The sequence below is a fragment of the Strigops habroptila genome, chromosome 14 (genome assembly GCF_004027225.2).
Source record: "Strigops habroptila isolate Jane chromosome 14, bStrHab1.2.pri, whole genome shotgun sequence".
Lineage (NCBI taxonomy): Eukaryota > Metazoa > Chordata > Aves > Psittaciformes > Psittacidae > Strigops > Strigops habroptila.
In genome coordinates this window covers 9,206,080-9,224,407 of record NC_044290.2, presented here as the reverse complement: position 1 = coordinate 9,224,407, position 18,328 = coordinate 9,206,080, and the positions used below count along the sequence as shown (strand labels likewise).

The window sequence follows — 18,328 nt, the reverse complement described above, 5'->3', positions numbered from 1 at the left end:
ACAATTATATTCTGCTTGCCATTAGAGGTCTAGGAATTAGCGTTAAAAAATCCAGTGTCACTCACTCTGGAGCTTATTTTAAGATAAATAGGCCCCCAGTAGGTAGACAGGTTGGTAATTATTTTTGACTAAACCTGATCTATGAAACAATGTTTTCTTCTTAATGAAGAGTAATACCTGATGCTCAGGAGGTTTTGATACAGGCAGTACTTCAACGTATTTTAAACTGAAATAAATTGTGCAGGTGCTTCTTGTTCCTTTGAAATCTGCATGTGTGAAAGTTCTTTGGCATGTTGGTAGTAGTTTTAACTGCACTAGAAAAGATATCTTCAAAAGTTACATGCAGTTTTTTCAATGACTTTGCGTTCCTGTTAGGAATTCAGTGGGCAAATTACTTGTTTCAAGTTTTATGAATATAAGTTTTGTATCTTACTTGGGATTTATTCAAAGAGACATCAGTGTTCCATTTCAAATCAAAATAGATGAGAACTGTAAACAATACAGCAAAAGGAAAATTTTTATTGGATTTTCCATTTTACTGAGGTTTTGTTAGTGACCAAAATAGTTCAAAATGTAAATAGAAAAGTATTTTTATGTTTACGAAGGCAAGAAATGCAGTTCAGCCATTGTTTCCTGACTTACTTTTGTATTCTCATGTGGATCATCAAGGTTGAAAAATTCTTCCCCTGCTAGTCCCTATCCTTCTTGCTGCCATCAGATATCGTGCCTTCTGCTAGTGTAAATGTACCTCTGCATGCTTCCAAAACAAGTTCTTCCTCAAGTATGTGGTTTGGATTAAAGAAATTTCAAATCGTCCTGATGGAATTGGAAAAGCAAACAGATAGTGAGTTGTTCTGGTAGATCTGCAGCAGCAGCAGCTCTCTTCAGCAGCAGTGTGGGATGTACAGAACCAGCCAATTCCACTGGACTTTTCATAGAACTTTGATGCGTTTAATTATGCATAATTAAATTTATGCATAATGTGCCTTGAAGCTTCATGCCAAAGCCACTTCATAAGGGCACAAAAGTATTTACTACATAACTAAATTCCAGGGAAATATAACTCTTAATAATTCACATAGATATTAAACTCTGTACTTTCTGGTTTTAATGTCCTTTAGGTTCAGTAAGCGTGCTGTCCTGCAAACTCAACCATTTCACATGTATATAAATATATATATAACAAGATCAAACTACACCTGGTATCTTGGATAACTGAAGGTTAACTTAAGGAGAATTGCCAAATGCTAAAACCTGAGATTCATTAATATTATCATATCAAGTTTATTAAAATGAATAGAGTATATTCACCAATACCATGTGATCAAATATATGGGAGGAAAGTAATAGATCTAAAACTAATCTGCACAAACACTGAATTGAAATCTTGCCCAGGGAGTTTAGAGAACTGAAATCCTAAATTCTTGCATTTTTCTGTTTTTTTCAGAGAGGTTTTTAGGGCTTTTTACTACTTCTCTCTCCTTATAAATCCCTTGTATGACTGGTTTTCCCATCTTTTAAAGGGTTTTGTAGATTTCTTCTTGTTTGCTGATACTTCTATTTCCATGCTCATCACCTGCTGAGGGCATAAGCCTTGTTTAAGCCCATCATTGTGGTTCTGTTTCTCTTTTCCACCTCTTCTGTTTTACAAAGACAGAAAAGTGGACACTGAGGAGATCTCCTCCCGTACATCCCCAGGAGCAAATAGCAACGAGATTGAAAAAAATCTTGTGGTCAAGAGAAAATAAATTCCTGAGTTTTTTGTTTCAAGCTATTACAAACTTAGGATGATGTCTCTGGGTCTGTTGCATTTGTTTTGCTTGTGAAGGTTGTTTCTGCAACTTAACAAGCCAGGAAATTTAGGACTTTGATTTGCATTCTCCTTGTAAACTGCTGCAGTGTTCTAACAGGTTCTCTTTCTAGAAATACTGAGACGCTTTGGATTTGTCAGATGTTTTTGAAAGCAGATGAACACTGTTTGGTTTTCAGAAACCACTTCTGGTTAGCAGAAGAAAGACACAAATTGTTATTCCTGAGTTACATACATCTTCCTTGATGGTCAAAAAAACCCAATTTCAGCTTTTTTTCTGCAAAATTTGTCATGGTCTTTATGTTCTTAGCGAGACCTGCTCAATTTTCTCCAATTAATTAAAAAGGGTTTGGATCTTTGTTTGAATAGGTTACTTTAAACAGGTGACTGAATTCTTGTGTCTAATTGTATCAGCATGGAATTCAGGAAGGGGTGTATCTACTTTATTACTACTTTACTTGAAAGTTTCTAGCATATTCTGTGTTGTGAATTTTATCAGCCTGAAAACTTGCCTCAAAAGCCTGCCAGTGAATAGTTCCTGGCAGTGCAGGAGGCTGAAAGAGGTAAGAAATGTTCATGTGATTCTTCTCTCCCTTGCTTGGCCTCACTTGATGTATGTGACTCAACAGAGTCCCCTGGAGACAAAGTAGACCTGTCCAGCATCAAGCCTGGCTTGTCAGAGAAAAACACTGGGAACCGGTCCTTGTGTAAACTTGCATCTTTCTATCTTGTTTTGTGATAGCCTCTCAGAGGATAAAAGTAGTGTCCCTTTAGCCAATGCAAGAAGGGGTTCAGGGGAAGTTAGCTTAAATATTTTCATTATTAATTTAAATCTTAATCAGTTTTGCCAAATGGATTGCATAGAATGATTTCTGCTGTAGCTCTTTGTTAGCGAGTTGGTTATGAGCATTCCAGGGCTTCCACTGGCACACACCTGAATCTTGGGAAGAAGTCTGAGCAAAGAGGAGTTTTGTGTAAGGATCACAGCAAGCTTCTGCCTTTTCGTTTTCTGTCTGTGCTTTTGTCAAGAGAAAACACTAATTCCTAAACTTCTGTTACTAAGATTGCGATAGCCTTTAGTTCAAGAGAAATTCTATGCTCAAAACCCTATATAAATGAAGTAAAAGAGAAATAAAATTCTCTTGGATAACTTCATTGTCCATTTCTAGAATATTAGCTGAACAGTTCTTTAATGGGTAGGACTTGAATCGCACATAGAAAGATTAGCTCTAGGTGCGTTCTGCAGAATACAATCTTTGTGGTCTAGTGTTTTGATTCTTCACAGTATGGGTCTGGATTTTTTTGGCCTGTAATACAGCAGACCTTTACTGGTACTGCAGGCTTTTCCTTGATTATATAGGGAAATTGAAGATAACAGCTAATTGCTTTTCAGTCCAATGGAACCTTGTAACACAAGAATAGAAAGAACTGATGGGAAAGGAAAAGGGAGATGTTGCTTGGAATTTTCAGGTGACATACATACGTATCCTGGAGGCATTAGCATAGCTGCAGCGGTTTCAGGTTTGCTAAATGGGGGGAGAATGTGGAAAAAGAACATGCTTGGATGGTCACTGTCAAAATTTAAGCAAGGCGTACAAGGCTCTATGCCTGAGCTGCTTGTCTGGCAAAACGGTTACTTGCACAGCCTTACTTCATGGAATGATGGAACTATAGAAAGTGTTCATATTGTTGCATATCTAGGTCATATAAGATGGTGTATAAATGGCATATCTGTGCTGCAAATAGTTGTGTAATGAGCTAGGGGCTCAAAATGAAAAGCTAAAGTTCCCCTTTTAGTGAGTTAAGAAATAATTATAGTATAAACTTAGCAACAGCATTATATTGTGCAGTCGTGTTTGTAAGGAGCAGAGCAGCCTTACAATTACTGCTCTGCCAGTGTCTTGCTTTCCCTGCTTCCATTGGACGTTTGCCAGGGAAAAATTCAGTAGGGCCTGTCCTTTCTAGTTAAGCATTTTGTTTCACCCTATTCTTTCCTCTTGCTGTATAAAGCTGAATTCTTGCATTCTCATCTCCCCTTCCGTCTTAGAATTTGGGTATTCGCCTTTATCTTTTTTTGTGGCTTTTGTTCACAATCAATAACAAAGGTGTTGCCATTCCTAGTATTGTTAGTAGATAACTTTCCTGATTTAAAAGGAAACATGGCTTAAACAATAATTTTTCTTTAACATGCAAGTCTACAGGCATGGAATATTCCATAGAGTCAAATGATTGTCAGTGTTCAGCTGTTACTTTTTGATGTGTAGTACGTGGGCAGTCTTCCTGAAATGAGCTGTTTTCTGAGAGAACTTGTTGAACTTAACCATGCTAACCTCTTAAAACCAACGGGAAGTTACTGGTAGCCTAGAGGAGTAAATGGGTAAGGTAGAATTAGTTGCTTTTCATGAGCAAGGGCCTTTATAGAAGTAATGATAGTATTTCTTTGCAGTATACCAGGTTTTATCATCAAAACCAGAAGTCTGGTTTGTAGTAATGGTTGCAATGAGTTAGTAGTTGAATTTTGAGTAATACTGCCATTATTAACTTCATAACCACCTTATTTTAGTACTATTCTGATCAAGTTGCAGGTATGACAGTTGCTTCACAGGTGAATGCTCTTTCCTGAAGATGCAGTCAGAAACAGTACCCTTTATGGATTCTGCAGCCATACCTCTTCATTGCAAATTGTTTGAGACTCAGTAGTAGACTACTGGTTACAGTAATAGTAAATATAAAGAGAATAAACTTTGTTGTCAGATTGGACAAACCAGTTTTAAGGAGACACGTCAAAAGCTTTCCTGAGGACGTTGTAATGAGAAATTCTGAGGGGATGGTAATGAGAAAGGAGCATTTGTGTACTAAATTGGGTGCATGTGAGTGTCCTCATGTGATTTGTTATTCACACTCAGGTATTGGCGTTTAAGAGTTCTCTGCTAAAAGTAGGCTGATATTAATTTTTGTCATTTATTTAGATATTTTAAAATTCATATTTTCTCAATTCTCTTACAGAGAGGAAGATTCAGAAAGTGAGAAGGATAAGAAAATCTGGTACTTTAGCACAAAGATCCAGCTGGCAGAGCTAATCGAATGCCTAGACAAAGACTACTGGGAAGCTGACCTATGCAAAACTCTGGAAGAAATGCGTGAGGAAATTCATCGGCACATGGATGTGACAGAAGACCTCACTAATAAAGCAAGGGGCAACAACAAGTCTTTCCTTTCTGCAGCAAATGGTAAGAATATTTTGTTTCATGGGAATAGATGTTGTACTTTAAATCAAATACTAGTTTATATTTCTTTTATTATAAGAACTTTATAGAAGCTGATGGAGAAGCATCGTGCAGGTGTACCTCTACCAGCATGGCTATTTAGAGCTGACTTCTTGTAGGACTGTGTATCGTGTATTCCAGGATGTCCTGAATGATTTGGATTCTTGATACGATTAGTGTGTGCCAGATTGTGATTGTTCCAGGTGTTGAAGTGGAGCTGTGTTAGCTGTCATATGTTTCCTGATGTACTGTCTTGATTTTTTATATATATATATATATGTATTTTACAATCCAATGGGAGTTGGAGTAGTGAAAGTATTAGAGCTCCACTATTTACTCCTATATTATGGAAAGTGCGGAAGAATGCCTATCTGCTCTGCAGTTCCTCACCAGCTTGTTTTATCTACCTGGGAGCAATAAATAAATAGCAACATAAATCTGTGAAGGTTTGAACTTCGTTTTTAGGGAATACTTGAAGATATTGAAGATTCACGTTTAAAATTGGATTTAAGTCATCACTATGTAAATGCATAACTCTTAGAAATCAAGAGTTAAATCTGCAGAATTGTTTCTTCTAAGTGTGGGGAAAAAAGTAGTAAGAAGTTGGATGTTATCTTTTGTCTCATTGAAAAGCAGCAGCATTTATGTCATGTTATTTCTGCTCTGTGGCTCTGTAGGTGGTGGTTGGTTTGTTTATTGATGACAACATACTTTCTATTGTAGATGAAATTTTGGACACTATCAGAGCAAGAAAAGGAGAAATAGTGGAAGATAAAACCACAGCAGATGATGAAGCAGAAAAGGCCAAAAGTGATGTTGATAATGACCAGACAGATGCTGAGAGAAGCAGGGAAGAATCTGGAGACCAAGATAAAACTGAGGAAACACTCACTGAGCAAGATGCAGAAAAAGTGAAAACAGAAGGTAAAGAAACTATGTCTGTGCTTTAACAACTTCATTGAAGTGAATCTTTAGTTGAGATCCTCACATTTCTTTAAGTATTAATGTGATTTGGGGGATGAGGGGCATGATGCTCTAAGTTACTTTTTCAGTAATAGGTGATATTTGTCGGTTCTTTTGTGGTTGTATATTGTAATTGTTTTTCTTGTTAAATAATTTCACCAATTTTCCTACTTTTCAAGTTAGATACTGCTAGCTTGTAAATACAGGAGGCTTGAGGTACAGGTGGCGCTTGCAGGTTGCGATCAAGATGTTTGTAGTAAGCAATATCACATCATTTTTAACATTGTTTTCCTCATCATAAATAGTTTGTTCTTTGATTTTGAGACAATTCTATCTCATAGAAGAAAAAAAAAAAGGAAGGAAAAAGCTCAGTGTTTTTCAGCTTTATCAAACAGACAAACCAAGCTGCTGAAGTTGCTTTCTATGGATGATGCCAAATGACATCCTAAGACATACTAAAGAATATCCCTAAAGTTTTGTTGTGCATTTTACTATAGAGGCAACAGTCGTTGGGGATAAAAGTAACTCTGTGACATCAAGCACTGATGACAACAACACAAATCCTTCTGCAGGAGAGACTAGTTGCTCTGAGGGGAAGAACGCAATGGGGTGTCAGTCAGAAACCCTTGAGAGCAACAACGTGGCAGAGAAGAAGGTGGCATCAGAGCTCCCTCAGGAACTCTCAGGTACAGAAGGCACTGTTACCAATGCCTCTGTAATTTGGGGAATCTGTTAAGTTTTTTCTCTCTGATTTGTCCACTAAAACCATTCACAGCGTATATCACTCATGCTGTTTGCTTGCAGTGCCATCCTTTACTGCTACGTTGTCATTAACATTCCAAAGTTAATTTTCTTGCAACTAGTGCTTGAAATTTGTGGTCCTCTGTGACATCAGCATTTGTTTCCATGCCTTCCAAAGATGACTATGGCTAAGCTTTTTATGTTCTATTTTCTGTAGATTTTATTTTTCCATATTGATCCATAATGATTTTTAGCATCCTATCAAAGTTGATTTCAAATTCTAATTTGCTGCTGGCTTGTTTATTATTTTAACCTCTCATTTACTGTATGAATTACTAACAAACAAAGCATTTTCATTCAAGTGAGTAAAGCATTGCACAGAAATGTCAAGGTTGAAATTGTCATGCTACGAATTTTAAACAGATGTCAGAATTACAAACACAGAGGCTCTTGTATTCTAACGTGTCTTGGTCTACCATGTCAGTGATTCCAAAATAGCAACATACACTATTTAATAATAATTCTAAAAAGCACCAAACTTTTGATTTAGAAATAAATGGGACTCGATTCCATAAGTTATCAGTGTGCTATTTTAGAATGATAACAAATATAATTCTATAATGTCTGTGGTGTAGTCAGGCTCAATGTGTTATGTTTCAAAATGCAGTAATAAACGTTTTCTCTCCTACAGAAATAGTTCTCCATTCCGATACAAATGGCAGTTCTTGAACTTGCAAATGTGAATGCATCCAAACCTTGTCATTAACTTTTTAATAAGAGGAAATTCTGAATGTTAAGATTAATCCATAATCTGGAAGCCTCATAATACACTTTTTTTAATAGATTCCTAGTGCATGGGACAATAAGCATACATTTTAGATATTTGATCGAATATATTCATCTGTTCTCATATTTTTTTATTCCATTTTGAAGTTAAAATAACTGCATGAAGGTTTAATGGGAAAGTTATGTATCCTATAGCTTTGTTCCAGACACATTTATGGTTCGTATTTTATTTTAAAGTTTCACTTATATATCTATCATTTCTTTATTATACTTTCATAAGTACGTTTCTCCTTCCAAAGCTTCTAGCTTAGTTCTAAATTAGTGGGCTTTTTTTTGTAGGAAAGTGTGTGGAGAAGGTTCTTGTTTATGTATCATTTACTATATTCATAGTGATACTTCTATGATGAAATTTGCGTTTGAGGCTCTCGTTTCAGAGGCAGGGAGAGATACTGAACCAGTATCAGTGAGGCAGCTACCCCCAAAGAGGGGGAAAATAAAAGTAAAATGCAAAGCTAGACAAGAATGTCTGTCACTTTTCTGTACCACCCTTGTTAAAAGACTAATATCCAATTTGGATATTAGTCTTTTATGAAGAGTCTAGGTTGGGTGCTTCCACCCTCTTCCGAACAACACGCACCACAAATGGTTCCGGTTTTCCTCTTAGTCAAAAGGGAAATGGATCGAACAGTGGTGGTCACTGATACATTTAGGTTTAGGATCTTCGAAGAACCCGAGAATACTTACCTGATGGTCTTTCTGCTAGGAGTGAGTGTTTCACAAATAGGAGGTTTTGTTCTGTCACCTTTCATAAAATCAGCATAATCCTTGATGTTTGGAAAGAATTCTAGAAACAGGCAAATCTTGCGGGTTTTGAACAGCTAAGCTGTATCTCTTGCACACAGTCAAGAACAAGGAAGAGCAGCTTATTGTTACTGGGAAGCTGGAGGGATTTATTCCTAGGTAGCTGCAATTCACTGATGCTTTAGTCAAAAGGTCAGTATGCCTTAGCACTGTGATACAGCAGTAATGTCCATAGCTGTCAAGACAGACAGTAACAAGGACAACTGAGGACCAAGAACTCATTTGTCGTACTGAGCTTGAAGCAACACTTAGACCCATCAGATTGTAAAAAAGAGGCTGATTTGAAGTTTGCAGAGAAGGAGTTTAGATAGAGAGTGGTGCCAACTGACCTGAAATCTGTAGGATTCCTCAGAATTACTGTGCTAAAGAAGAGACAGCCGAAAACTGGAGGTCAATTGAAAGGTGTAAGCTAAAGAACAAGAGACTAAAAAAAGTTAAAATCATAAAAGCTGCTGGAAGACCAAATTTCATGAAATGTGCATTGTGAAAGCAAAACAAAGTCTCAGTAGAGGGTTCTCTGTGTGTGCATCTATAGAAGAAAAATTGTCTTCTATTTAAGATATATTCATATTTCATGCAAGTATGAATTTCAGCTCTTCAGAGCCTAGAAGTTGGAACTGCTTGAAACAGAACAAAAAATACTTTCATGGATACAGTGCTCTGGAGGGAATTAATATTTTATAGGTGTTTCCCTCCAGACCAGCAAAATACGTTCATCTGGCCTTTTTTTGATGAAAAATTCAGAATACAAAAAAATTGCCTTGATCTAATTTAAAAGAAGAACTAAAAATGAAGTTGTTCTCTTGTAGAAGAAACTGGTCAGATGATCCCTAGCAACAGTAGCAGTGTATCTGCTGCACCTCTACCGTCAGATGTTGAAAACAGCAACGGCAGTGAGCTGGGCTCTGGGCAGAACGACTCCATTAGGACTCCTGATGATGCTGAGAATGCAGAGAGGGGATCCCAGACTTCGGAGGACATAGGTAATAATAATAATTATAAGAATAGTATCTCTAACTTTCATTTTATGCATCTTTTTACTTTGTAATTCCCATCCACCAATAGAAAACTTCCAATTTTTAAGTTTGTTTCAAAAGCCTGTTTCCCTTGGGCAGGAGAGAAGTCTAACGGTGAAAGAAGTGATTCTCCAGGCGCAGGAAAAGGCGCGCCAGGTTCGACGCGAATGCTTACGAGATCACGAAATCCAGATAGCAAGTTGAGCCAGATGAAAAGCCAGCAGGTTGCTGCCGCAGCACATGAAGCAAATAAGTTGCATAAAGAAGGCAGAGAGGTTTGTGCACTTCTTGGAAAACTCAAAGTATGAAAATGTTATACAAACCTGATCACGTTTTAAAACTAAAAAAAGTGATTTTGGCAGACTGTGAAGATGCTTTAAAAAAATGTAGTAATAATATATTAGCAAATTATTTAATCACAGGAAGCTTTTCTCCTCCTTCTCCTTTGTTCTTAGTTACTATCTACAGAGGTGTGACAGTGACTCAGTGCAGTGCTAGAAGTTTTTTGTATGGCTGTAGGTTGTTTGCTGGGTTTTTGGTGGTTTGTTTTGATTTTCTAAGTAGCCCAGTTTCTCCAGGAAAGAAGTGTTTGAATGCCAGGAGTTCATAGCAGTTTGTTTTCTGCATATTGTTTGGTGTATTATTTTATTTTTGTTAACTGGTTTTCCTTGTAAGTTAGCACTTGGCATATTTATTCACAGACCTCTCAAATTTGGAGCTCAGTTAATGAATAGTTAGCCCAGTGATGTTACCCATGCCCTCTTTTCAAAGTCAAAGCCACTTGTTTGCTTAGCTACATGTATGAATTCTGTGATTTGCCAACAAGGGGTTTCACAGGCGGCTTCCCTAGTCAGTGAAGCTGTTTTCCCAGAGGTGTCTCCACAATAGGCATAATTCAGAGCAACAAGGCGAGTTCCTGTTTGACTTTCTGAGGAGCCTGGATGGTGCTTTTTTAATGTTAAGGTTGATCTTTGGGAATATCCTAACTATACATCAGCAATGAAGTACAAATATTTAGTATATCAGATAATCAGTTATTTGCTTCTACAAACTGATGTAAGGGGGGTTTTATTGTTTTATATATATACAGTTGAAGCCTAAATCATAAGTAAATAAATAGAAATGTTTGAAACTTCAGTGAATCTTTAAAATTATTCTTTCTTTTACAAGGTTCTGGTGGTCAACTCTCAAGGTGAAATCTCCCGAATGAACACAAAGAAGGAAGTTGTGATGAAAGGAAATATCAACAATTATTTCAAATTAGGGCAAGAGGGGAAGTATCGTGTTTATCATAATCAGTATGCCACTAATTCATTCGCATTGAACAAGCACCAGCACAGGGAGGACCATGACAAGAGACGACATCTCTCGCATAAATTCTGTCTGACTCCTGCTGGAGAGTTCAAATGGAATGGGTCTGTACATGGGTCCAAAGTTCTTACCATTTCCACTTTGAGGCTAACTATCATTCAGCTAGAAAACAACATCCCGGCATCATTCCTTCACCCTAACTGGGCTTCCCACAGGTAAATCACTAAATGAAAATATATATTCTCTTTGGTTTAGTTGTATTTTGGCTAACAGAATTAATAAGCAATGATCTTTGTTTTTTACAAATCAGTGATTTCCAAACACCATGCTTCAGTATGTTAAAATATATGCTAACGTGCGTGTGTGTTGTGATGGATGGCTGAAAAGATTGCACATTTGAGCGAAGTATTACAATACAGGAGGTTTTCTCCTACCATTAAATCTTATTAACACAGCATGCAATATTAGTGCATGTGTATGTTTCAGGTTTTTATCTTTGTTTCCAATTTAGGTCTAACTGGATTAAGGCTGTTCAGATGTGCAGCAAACCTAGAGAATTTGCACTAGCGCTGGCTATATTGGAGTGTGCAATTAAACCGGTTGTCATGCTGCCAATCTGGCGGGAGTCGTTGGGGCACACTAGGTAAAATAAATAAACATAACAATATTTTTGACTCTGAGAACTTGCCTTTGTTTTACAATTACTAGATCCTCTAAGCCTGTAGGAGTTACGTTTAAATTTAGTCAGTCATTCAGCACTTGGAAATGTTTTTTCTCAACCAGAAATACTGAAAATACGTGACGAGATTTTTATAGCCTCATTGCTCCTGCAAAGCAAGTTTGTTTTCTTTACCTGAGCCACAGTCCCAAAGTGATAAAACTCTGGGAGACTAGAAGAGCAAATTTTAACACACCCAGTTCAGTGGAGTCTGTCTTTTGTCTCTCATTGTGTCAGAGAAGCAGAAACAAGATGTGTCTGATGTCAGACATGGTTGCAGGCAGCTGTGTTTGCCTTACTGGAATAGCCAAAAAAAGTAGTGTTCCTGGTGCAAGTAATACATATAACCTGATACTGGGCATTACTCTTAACTTTAGATGTTTACAGTTATTCAAAGGGGTAGTATATGCTGCAGTTTGACTTCTTTTATTTGCTTATAAGATCCTGTCCTTAAATGCACTTCAATCTATATGTGTTAGATTACGCAGAATGACAGCAATAGAAAGAGAAGAAAAGGAGAAAGTGAAAAAAAAAGAGAGAAAACAAGAAGAAGAAGAAACAATGCAGCAAGCTACGTGGGTGAAATATACATTTCCTGTCAAGCATCAGGTGAGGTTTTCTTTTGGGTGAGGAACAAACAAAATACAGAAACTTTTGATTTCTTATCCTTTCTGCTTTTATTTTAAACTTCGAATTTGTTACCATGGCATTACTCCCTGCCATTAGGGTAGGAACCAAGCCCACGTATTCAAGCACATAATCTTTGTCTGAACTAAATTTGATATATATTATGCTTTTAGTGACACTGCCTCAGTTGACAGATGTTTGTCTGCCAAATGCAGCCTTTCCTAATGGAGGGGTTCTAGATGGTTACTGGAATCTTGTCCATATGTCTGTCTTGGTCCACTGCAGCCCTCCCATCCCCCAGAAAATCTAGGTTAGCTACCTTTACTATGGAAAGTTATGTAGTATGACAGGAGCTGCTGTAGTAACCTCTTTATATTCTCCTACAGTAGATATAAGATACTTTCGTTGGATGGGTTGATTCAAAAACTGGTATAATCTTTCACCTTTTACATAAATAGTTTCTCTCAGAGGAAATAAATATGCTTTTTAGATGTTATTATGATAGAATCAATGTAATTATCAGCAGATTTAGGTAGTATATTATCTCACAAATATACTTCAACTTGCTTGAAATGTCTGTAAATAAAAGGTTTTAGTTTGTTTTTTAAATAATCTTAAGGGTTTTTTAATGAATGTATGCATTAATATACTATAATAATGCAGCAAATAGCACCATTAAAACTATTACTTTAAAAATATTTGACAGGTTTGGAAGCAAAAAGGAGAGGAATACAGAGTAACAGGTTATGGTGGCTGGAGCTGGATTAGTAAAACACATGTCCACAGATTTCTACCCAAACTGCCTGGAAATACTAATGCAAACTACAGAAAGTTGCTACCAAGTAAGTGTCTGCATTGCTTACCTTATTTTAAGTTACTAACATACTGCTTTTCATTGCTTATTCAGTTAATTATTTGCACATGATATTTCTTATGTAGACTTCATTATAAATAGTACCAGAGAAGTTTTAGGGGATACCTGCTAATCTCTGTCAATATAACCAGTTCAGTTGTCATAGACATTTTTTTTAAAGCTACATTAAATTGTTTCAATTGCAAAGTTGTGTGTAATAATTGTACAGCTTTGTATGGCCTTGTGTAAATTAAAGGTAGATAAAATTACATAGATAATGACAAGCAAAAAGTAACATCTAAAATATTGGGATGTGTATATGTATCTATACAAATTACCCACACCCCATGTTGTCAGAATACTACTAAGCAATTTTATCTGGGAACAATAGTTTCGTAAGGTGAAAGAAATTAATTTCTCTAGGAAGCTTCAATGCATCTTCTTGCTTATTTGTTCCAAGGATTTGTATTTAAAAAGGAAAGTTTTGCACAGGTGACTTTTAGAATGCATCCTGAACTCTACAAGTGTTATTTATAATGAATTTAATTGTGAGTTTCCTTTTAAAATTTAGAAACTGGTGGCTCACCCTGTGTTACACATCGAAATTATTTCTTTCCCCACATACTGATGTAATACTTTTCCTGCTGCTTTTAATTGGATCAAACACAAAATGGATGCTGCTGCTTTTAGTGTTTTCTGTATGATTGATAAATTAGATTTATTTTGCTTTCTCTATTGCAATAAATAGCCACTACTGTGCTAAGCACAAAGTCTTTTGAATACTAATGTCCATTCTGGCTTAACTGTAGAAACGAAAATTATTATAACTGTGAATTTTCAGGGTTTTCAGAAAGTGGTATTTAGTTTCCTGATACATGGGTGGGTTTTGGGTTTGGGGTATGTTTGTGTAAGAAAAGCTGAACATGGACTCCTGAAAAACTAAGGTAAATGAAGCAGTTTTACTTCTGGTGGGCTTTTTGATTTTATGAGGTTTTAATTCAATATTGCACTAAGCTTAATAATGTCACCGTTATATACTTAATTCTGTTTCAGAATTTCACTAATGGTGAATGATTTGACAGGTAAACTATAACATACATTAAAATGTAGCAGAGTATAAAAGATATTCTGAATAATTGACACCATTTAATTCATTTGTTAATAGCAAAGAGCGAAGACGAAAAATGCAACTTGGATAAACGAAAAGGTCCAATTAAGGTAAAACCAGAAAAAGACAGAACAAAGGATTCTCATGAGCTGCAAGCAAAAGACAAAGCAGATGTTTCAGAAACCTCAGAGAAAGTGCAAGTGAAAGAAGAAAAGTCACGTCAAGAAAAAGTAGAAGTTGATACAATTTCTGAAAACCTAGATGGTGCAAGAGACAAAGGTAATGATATACTGAAATAATGTAAAACTATTCATTACAGCACTGCATGTGTAAAAGCATAGAACCTCATAAATAACTATTGGAAAATTGTAACGTGTTTTGTCAAGACATTTAAAATGTTTCAGTTAAAAGATTGCTGATCATCCCTTGTAGTAATGTCTAAAGTTTTTGTTCCCTTTTCCTTGAAATCTATTAATATGCTAAAAGGTCCATTTATTTCTTAGTTGTTAATGTAAAACTATCGTTTGGTATTCATTGTTAGGGGAGCTTACTGATGCAGAGTTTGTTCTTTTTCACAGTGGAAAAAGAAATCGATGGTGAAAATGATAAAGTCATCAAGGAAGAACCTATGGATGTAGATGATGTGAAAATTGAATCCCCCATAAAAGATGAGGACAGTCATTGTAAGCTGGATATAATCAATGTCAGTGAGGGATTTCATTTAAGGACTTGCTACAAAAGGAAAGTAAAATCATCAAAATTAGATGGACTACTTGAGAGGCGAATAAAACAGTTTACACTGGAAGAAAAACAACGACTAGAAAGGATGAAACTGGAGGCTAGTGCTAAAGCTGGAGGCATTCGATCTGTAAGCCCCCCAAAAAACATAGATGAGCTACAAATGAGAAAAGTAAAAGAAGGAAGCCAGTTTGACATGTCTTCCCAAAATCAAACCTATATTTCAGATAAGACCCAAACTGAAGATGCAGAACAGGACTGCTTGCCAATCAGCAGCATCTCTTGTTCCAAAACCGGTGAGCTGGATGAACCCTCTTTGCCTTTGACAAACAGGCTATCAAAAAGAGAAGGCCAGCTACTGGATGAAGACTCACGTCAATCCTCTGAAGGTGAAAGCTCCATTCAGAATGATAGTAAAGAAAACAACCCTGAACCTATGACTGCTGATAAGTGTCAAGGACAAGAGGCTCTTGGAGGGTCTGAGAGTTCCTTTGTGGATGGCTTGAAACAAAAAAATGCAGAAGGTAGAATCAAATGGGATGTTTCAGAAACCAGCAAAAAACCTTTGAAACAAAACCTACCTATTTCCAGAGTGTCTCAGCGTGAACGTGAAAACATGGAGCCGGTGGTAACTGAAAGCAGCTGTAGAAAAGATGCTCTGGCCACCCTTGAAAAAACAGATTCAGAAGGAAATTCTGAACATCAGAGCAAAGATCAAGAAAACAATTGTATGCTAAAAAGCCATATTGAACCAATGTCCTCTCAAGAAAGTGAAATGGAGGAAGAAATTGCTTCAGTAAAGAGTGAAAGTAAATCTGAAAACAAGGTCGTGTTGCACCAAAAATCAGTTAGTAAAGATCTAGAACCATTTAAAACAGAGCTAATTTCTGAAAGAAGCCTTGAAAGTCAAACACTGGAACACATGGATGGGGTAGAAGCTGATGAGGATTTACTGAGCTCTAAACTAACTGAGGCTAATGGTCAAAAGAAAATGGAGACAAGGACCATAACCAAATATCTCGATCAGACAAATCTGAATAGTGTTACTGACAAAAGGAATAATAAAGATGAAGAAACTGAGACAGAAAAAGAAAAATCAGCATTTCAAATGAATGGAAAAGACAGTGATGTTAAAGCATTACCAAATGATGACTGCTCAGTTAAAGATACTTGTGAAACAAAGGCAGGGGGTGATGCCGAACCAAAAGTTAATAATATTAATAAATCCATTCAAGAACATGAAATAAAACCATTGACTTTTAAGGAATCTTCAGTAAAACCATTCATGAATGGTGACATCATGGTAGAGGACACAAAGGACAAAAATAATGTGGACTCTAAGTCACGGCTGCAGAGTTCACCTGAGCTGGAATCTGGAGAGAGTCTTCAGCCACCAGATGAAGTTCCCAAGTATGTGCAGAAAACTGAAGAAAAACGTCTTTCTCCGGAGAGATCTGCTTTTGGCACTGCCTGTAAAGAAAATAACCTGAATAGTGAAACAGAATCCATGGAAACTGAAGCAGTCGAGGAGAAGAAAGTTACTCCATCGCCTGTAACCTCGTGTGAGGAATCTAGCTTGAGTAGTCACTTTGCTGATCAGAATGGTGTACAGACGTATAAAATGGAGAATATTAATGGAGAAAGTAAAATAAAAACTGTTATTACTGAAGTGACAACCACAACATCGACTGTGTCTACAGAATCCAAAACTGTGTATAAAGTTGCAGAGACTGTAGCTTCGAATGATGAGAAAACAACAGTAGTGTCATCTACAGAAAACTGTGCCATATCCACTGTAACTACCACCACTACTGTGACTAAGCTCACCACTCCAGCTACAGACAGTAACGTTGATGTCGTTTCTGTGCAAGAGCATAGTAAAACGGTGGTTACAACAACAGTAACTGATTCACTGACCACCCCAGAAGGCACATTGGTGACTTCCATGACTGTCAGCAAAGAATATTCCACAAAAGACAAAGTGAAGTTAATGAAATTTGCAAGACCCAAAAAAACCCGTTCTGGAACTGCCTTACCATCTTATAGAAAATTTGTTACCAAAAGCAGTAAAAAAAGCATCTTTGTTTTACCCAATGATGACTTGAAAAAGCTGGCCAGGAAAGGAGGGATCAGAGAAGTTCCCTATTTCAATTACAATGCAAAGCCTGCTTTGGATATCTGGCCATATCCATCCCCAAGGCCAACTTTTGGGATCACTTGGAGGTACATGCTTTACATTTTTGAGGAAAAGTTTAGGATGTGATAAAATTGGTTGAATTTTCAAGTACAAGTGATGCACATGCTTGTGCCCAAACGTGCAAGTTTTGCTATTTATTATTCAATAGTTTCTATATTGTTCAGTAATGGTAGAATGGAAAATCTTTGTCCCTTTGGTTTGATTAGGTGTTTTGAATAGATTTTGATTTAGAAATATAATTCATGCTCTGTTGTTAGGTACCGACTTCAAACAGTGAAATCACTGGCTGGAGTGAGCCTCATGCTACGGTTGTTGTGGGCATGTCTCAAATGGGATGATATGGCAGCAAAAGCTCCACCTGGGGGAGGAACTACACGTACAGGTATTATTTCATTAAATTTCTGGGTTTCTTAATGCAAAACCTCTTGCTATTAATTTTTAATATCAGACATATTGCAAGCATTTCTGTAAAGGCTTGATGTTAGCTATGGCATTTGATTTTTTAACTCAACAGCTTATACTAGTTGCTCTATCTTTGCCTTGATTATGTTGGGTCGATTGGAGATTTAGCTTTTATTTGTTTTCTCTTATTAATGTATTGGGACTAATTTGTTGTAGAAACATCTGAAACTGAAATTACAACAACAGAAATAATCAAGCGAAGAGATGTTGGTCCGTATGGAATCCGGTCAGAGTACTGTATAAGAAAAATTATTTGTCCCATTGGTGTGCCAGAGGCTCCAAAAGGTATGTTTGTTTATACATTTTTCTCCTTCCCATAAGCTCCTACAGAAGTGAAGGTAACTGGATCTTTATGTTAATTCAGACCATCAAGGGAGCAAATATAGCTTGACATGAACTATTCATTCACCTACGGGAAACAAATGATGCATTTAACAAACTGATCTCTCTCAAGCTGAAAGGCTTTCCTGTCTATAAAATGAGACTGAAAAAGACATTAAATCTTGGTTTACACTTTAATTTTGTTTTACGATTGAGCTTAATGTGTGTGTTTTGACTGTTCTCTAAAGAAACTCCAACACCCCAGAGGAAGGGACTGCGATCAAGTGCACTAAGGCCAAAAAGGCCAGAAACACCCAAGCAAACGGGCCCTGTTATAATCGAAAGTTGGGTAGCAGAGGAGGAATTGGAACTGTGGGAGATCAGGGCATTTGCTGAAAGGTAAACAAGCTCAAATGAGCTTTTAAAGAAAGCAGTTTTAATTTGTGTGTGTATGTTAAATCAGAGTTCCTGCTAGAGAACACAAACTTGGTAGCTACAATCAGTAAAAGCTTATCTGTGTTGCATTTTCACTGTGCCTGTTGATAATGGT

General features: G+C 36.7%; 1 protein-coding gene across 18 annotated transcripts in view; it reads left to right on the top strand.

The window, feature by feature from the left end:
- BPTF (bromodomain PHD finger transcription factor) overlaps window positions 1–18,328 on the top strand; it is a 54,920-nt gene that overhangs the window by 14,663 nt on the left and 21,929 nt on the right. For 15 of the 18 annotated variants that reach the window (XM_030506347.1, XM_030506343.1, XM_030506342.1 and 12 more), the window contains exons 3-16: window positions 4,817–5,040; window positions 5,800–6,000; window positions 6,537–6,725; window positions 9,237–9,410; window positions 9,543–9,718; window positions 10,614–10,969; window positions 11,266–11,397; window positions 11,952–12,081; window positions 12,806–12,941; window positions 14,118–14,339; window positions 14,639–17,021; window positions 17,253–17,377; window positions 17,614–17,742; window positions 18,027–18,177. In XM_030506347.1, the coding sequence (XP_030362207.1) occupies window positions 4,817–5,040; window positions 5,800–6,000; window positions 6,537–6,725; window positions 9,237–9,410; window positions 9,543–9,718; window positions 10,614–10,969; window positions 11,266–11,397; window positions 11,952–12,081; window positions 12,806–12,941; window positions 14,118–14,339; window positions 14,639–17,021; window positions 17,253–17,377; window positions 17,614–17,742; window positions 18,027–18,177 (4,728 nt within the window). Of the gene's footprint in view, window positions 1–4,816; window positions 5,041–5,799; window positions 6,001–6,513; window positions 6,726–9,236; window positions 9,411–9,542; window positions 9,719–10,613; window positions 10,970–11,265; window positions 11,398–11,951; window positions 12,082–12,805; window positions 12,942–14,117; window positions 14,340–14,638; window positions 17,022–17,252; window positions 17,378–17,613; window positions 17,743–18,026; window positions 18,178–18,328 lie in introns of those variants that run through there. The other 3 variants (XM_030506332.1, XM_032920291.1, XM_030506339.1) reach the window with 3 other exon arrangements.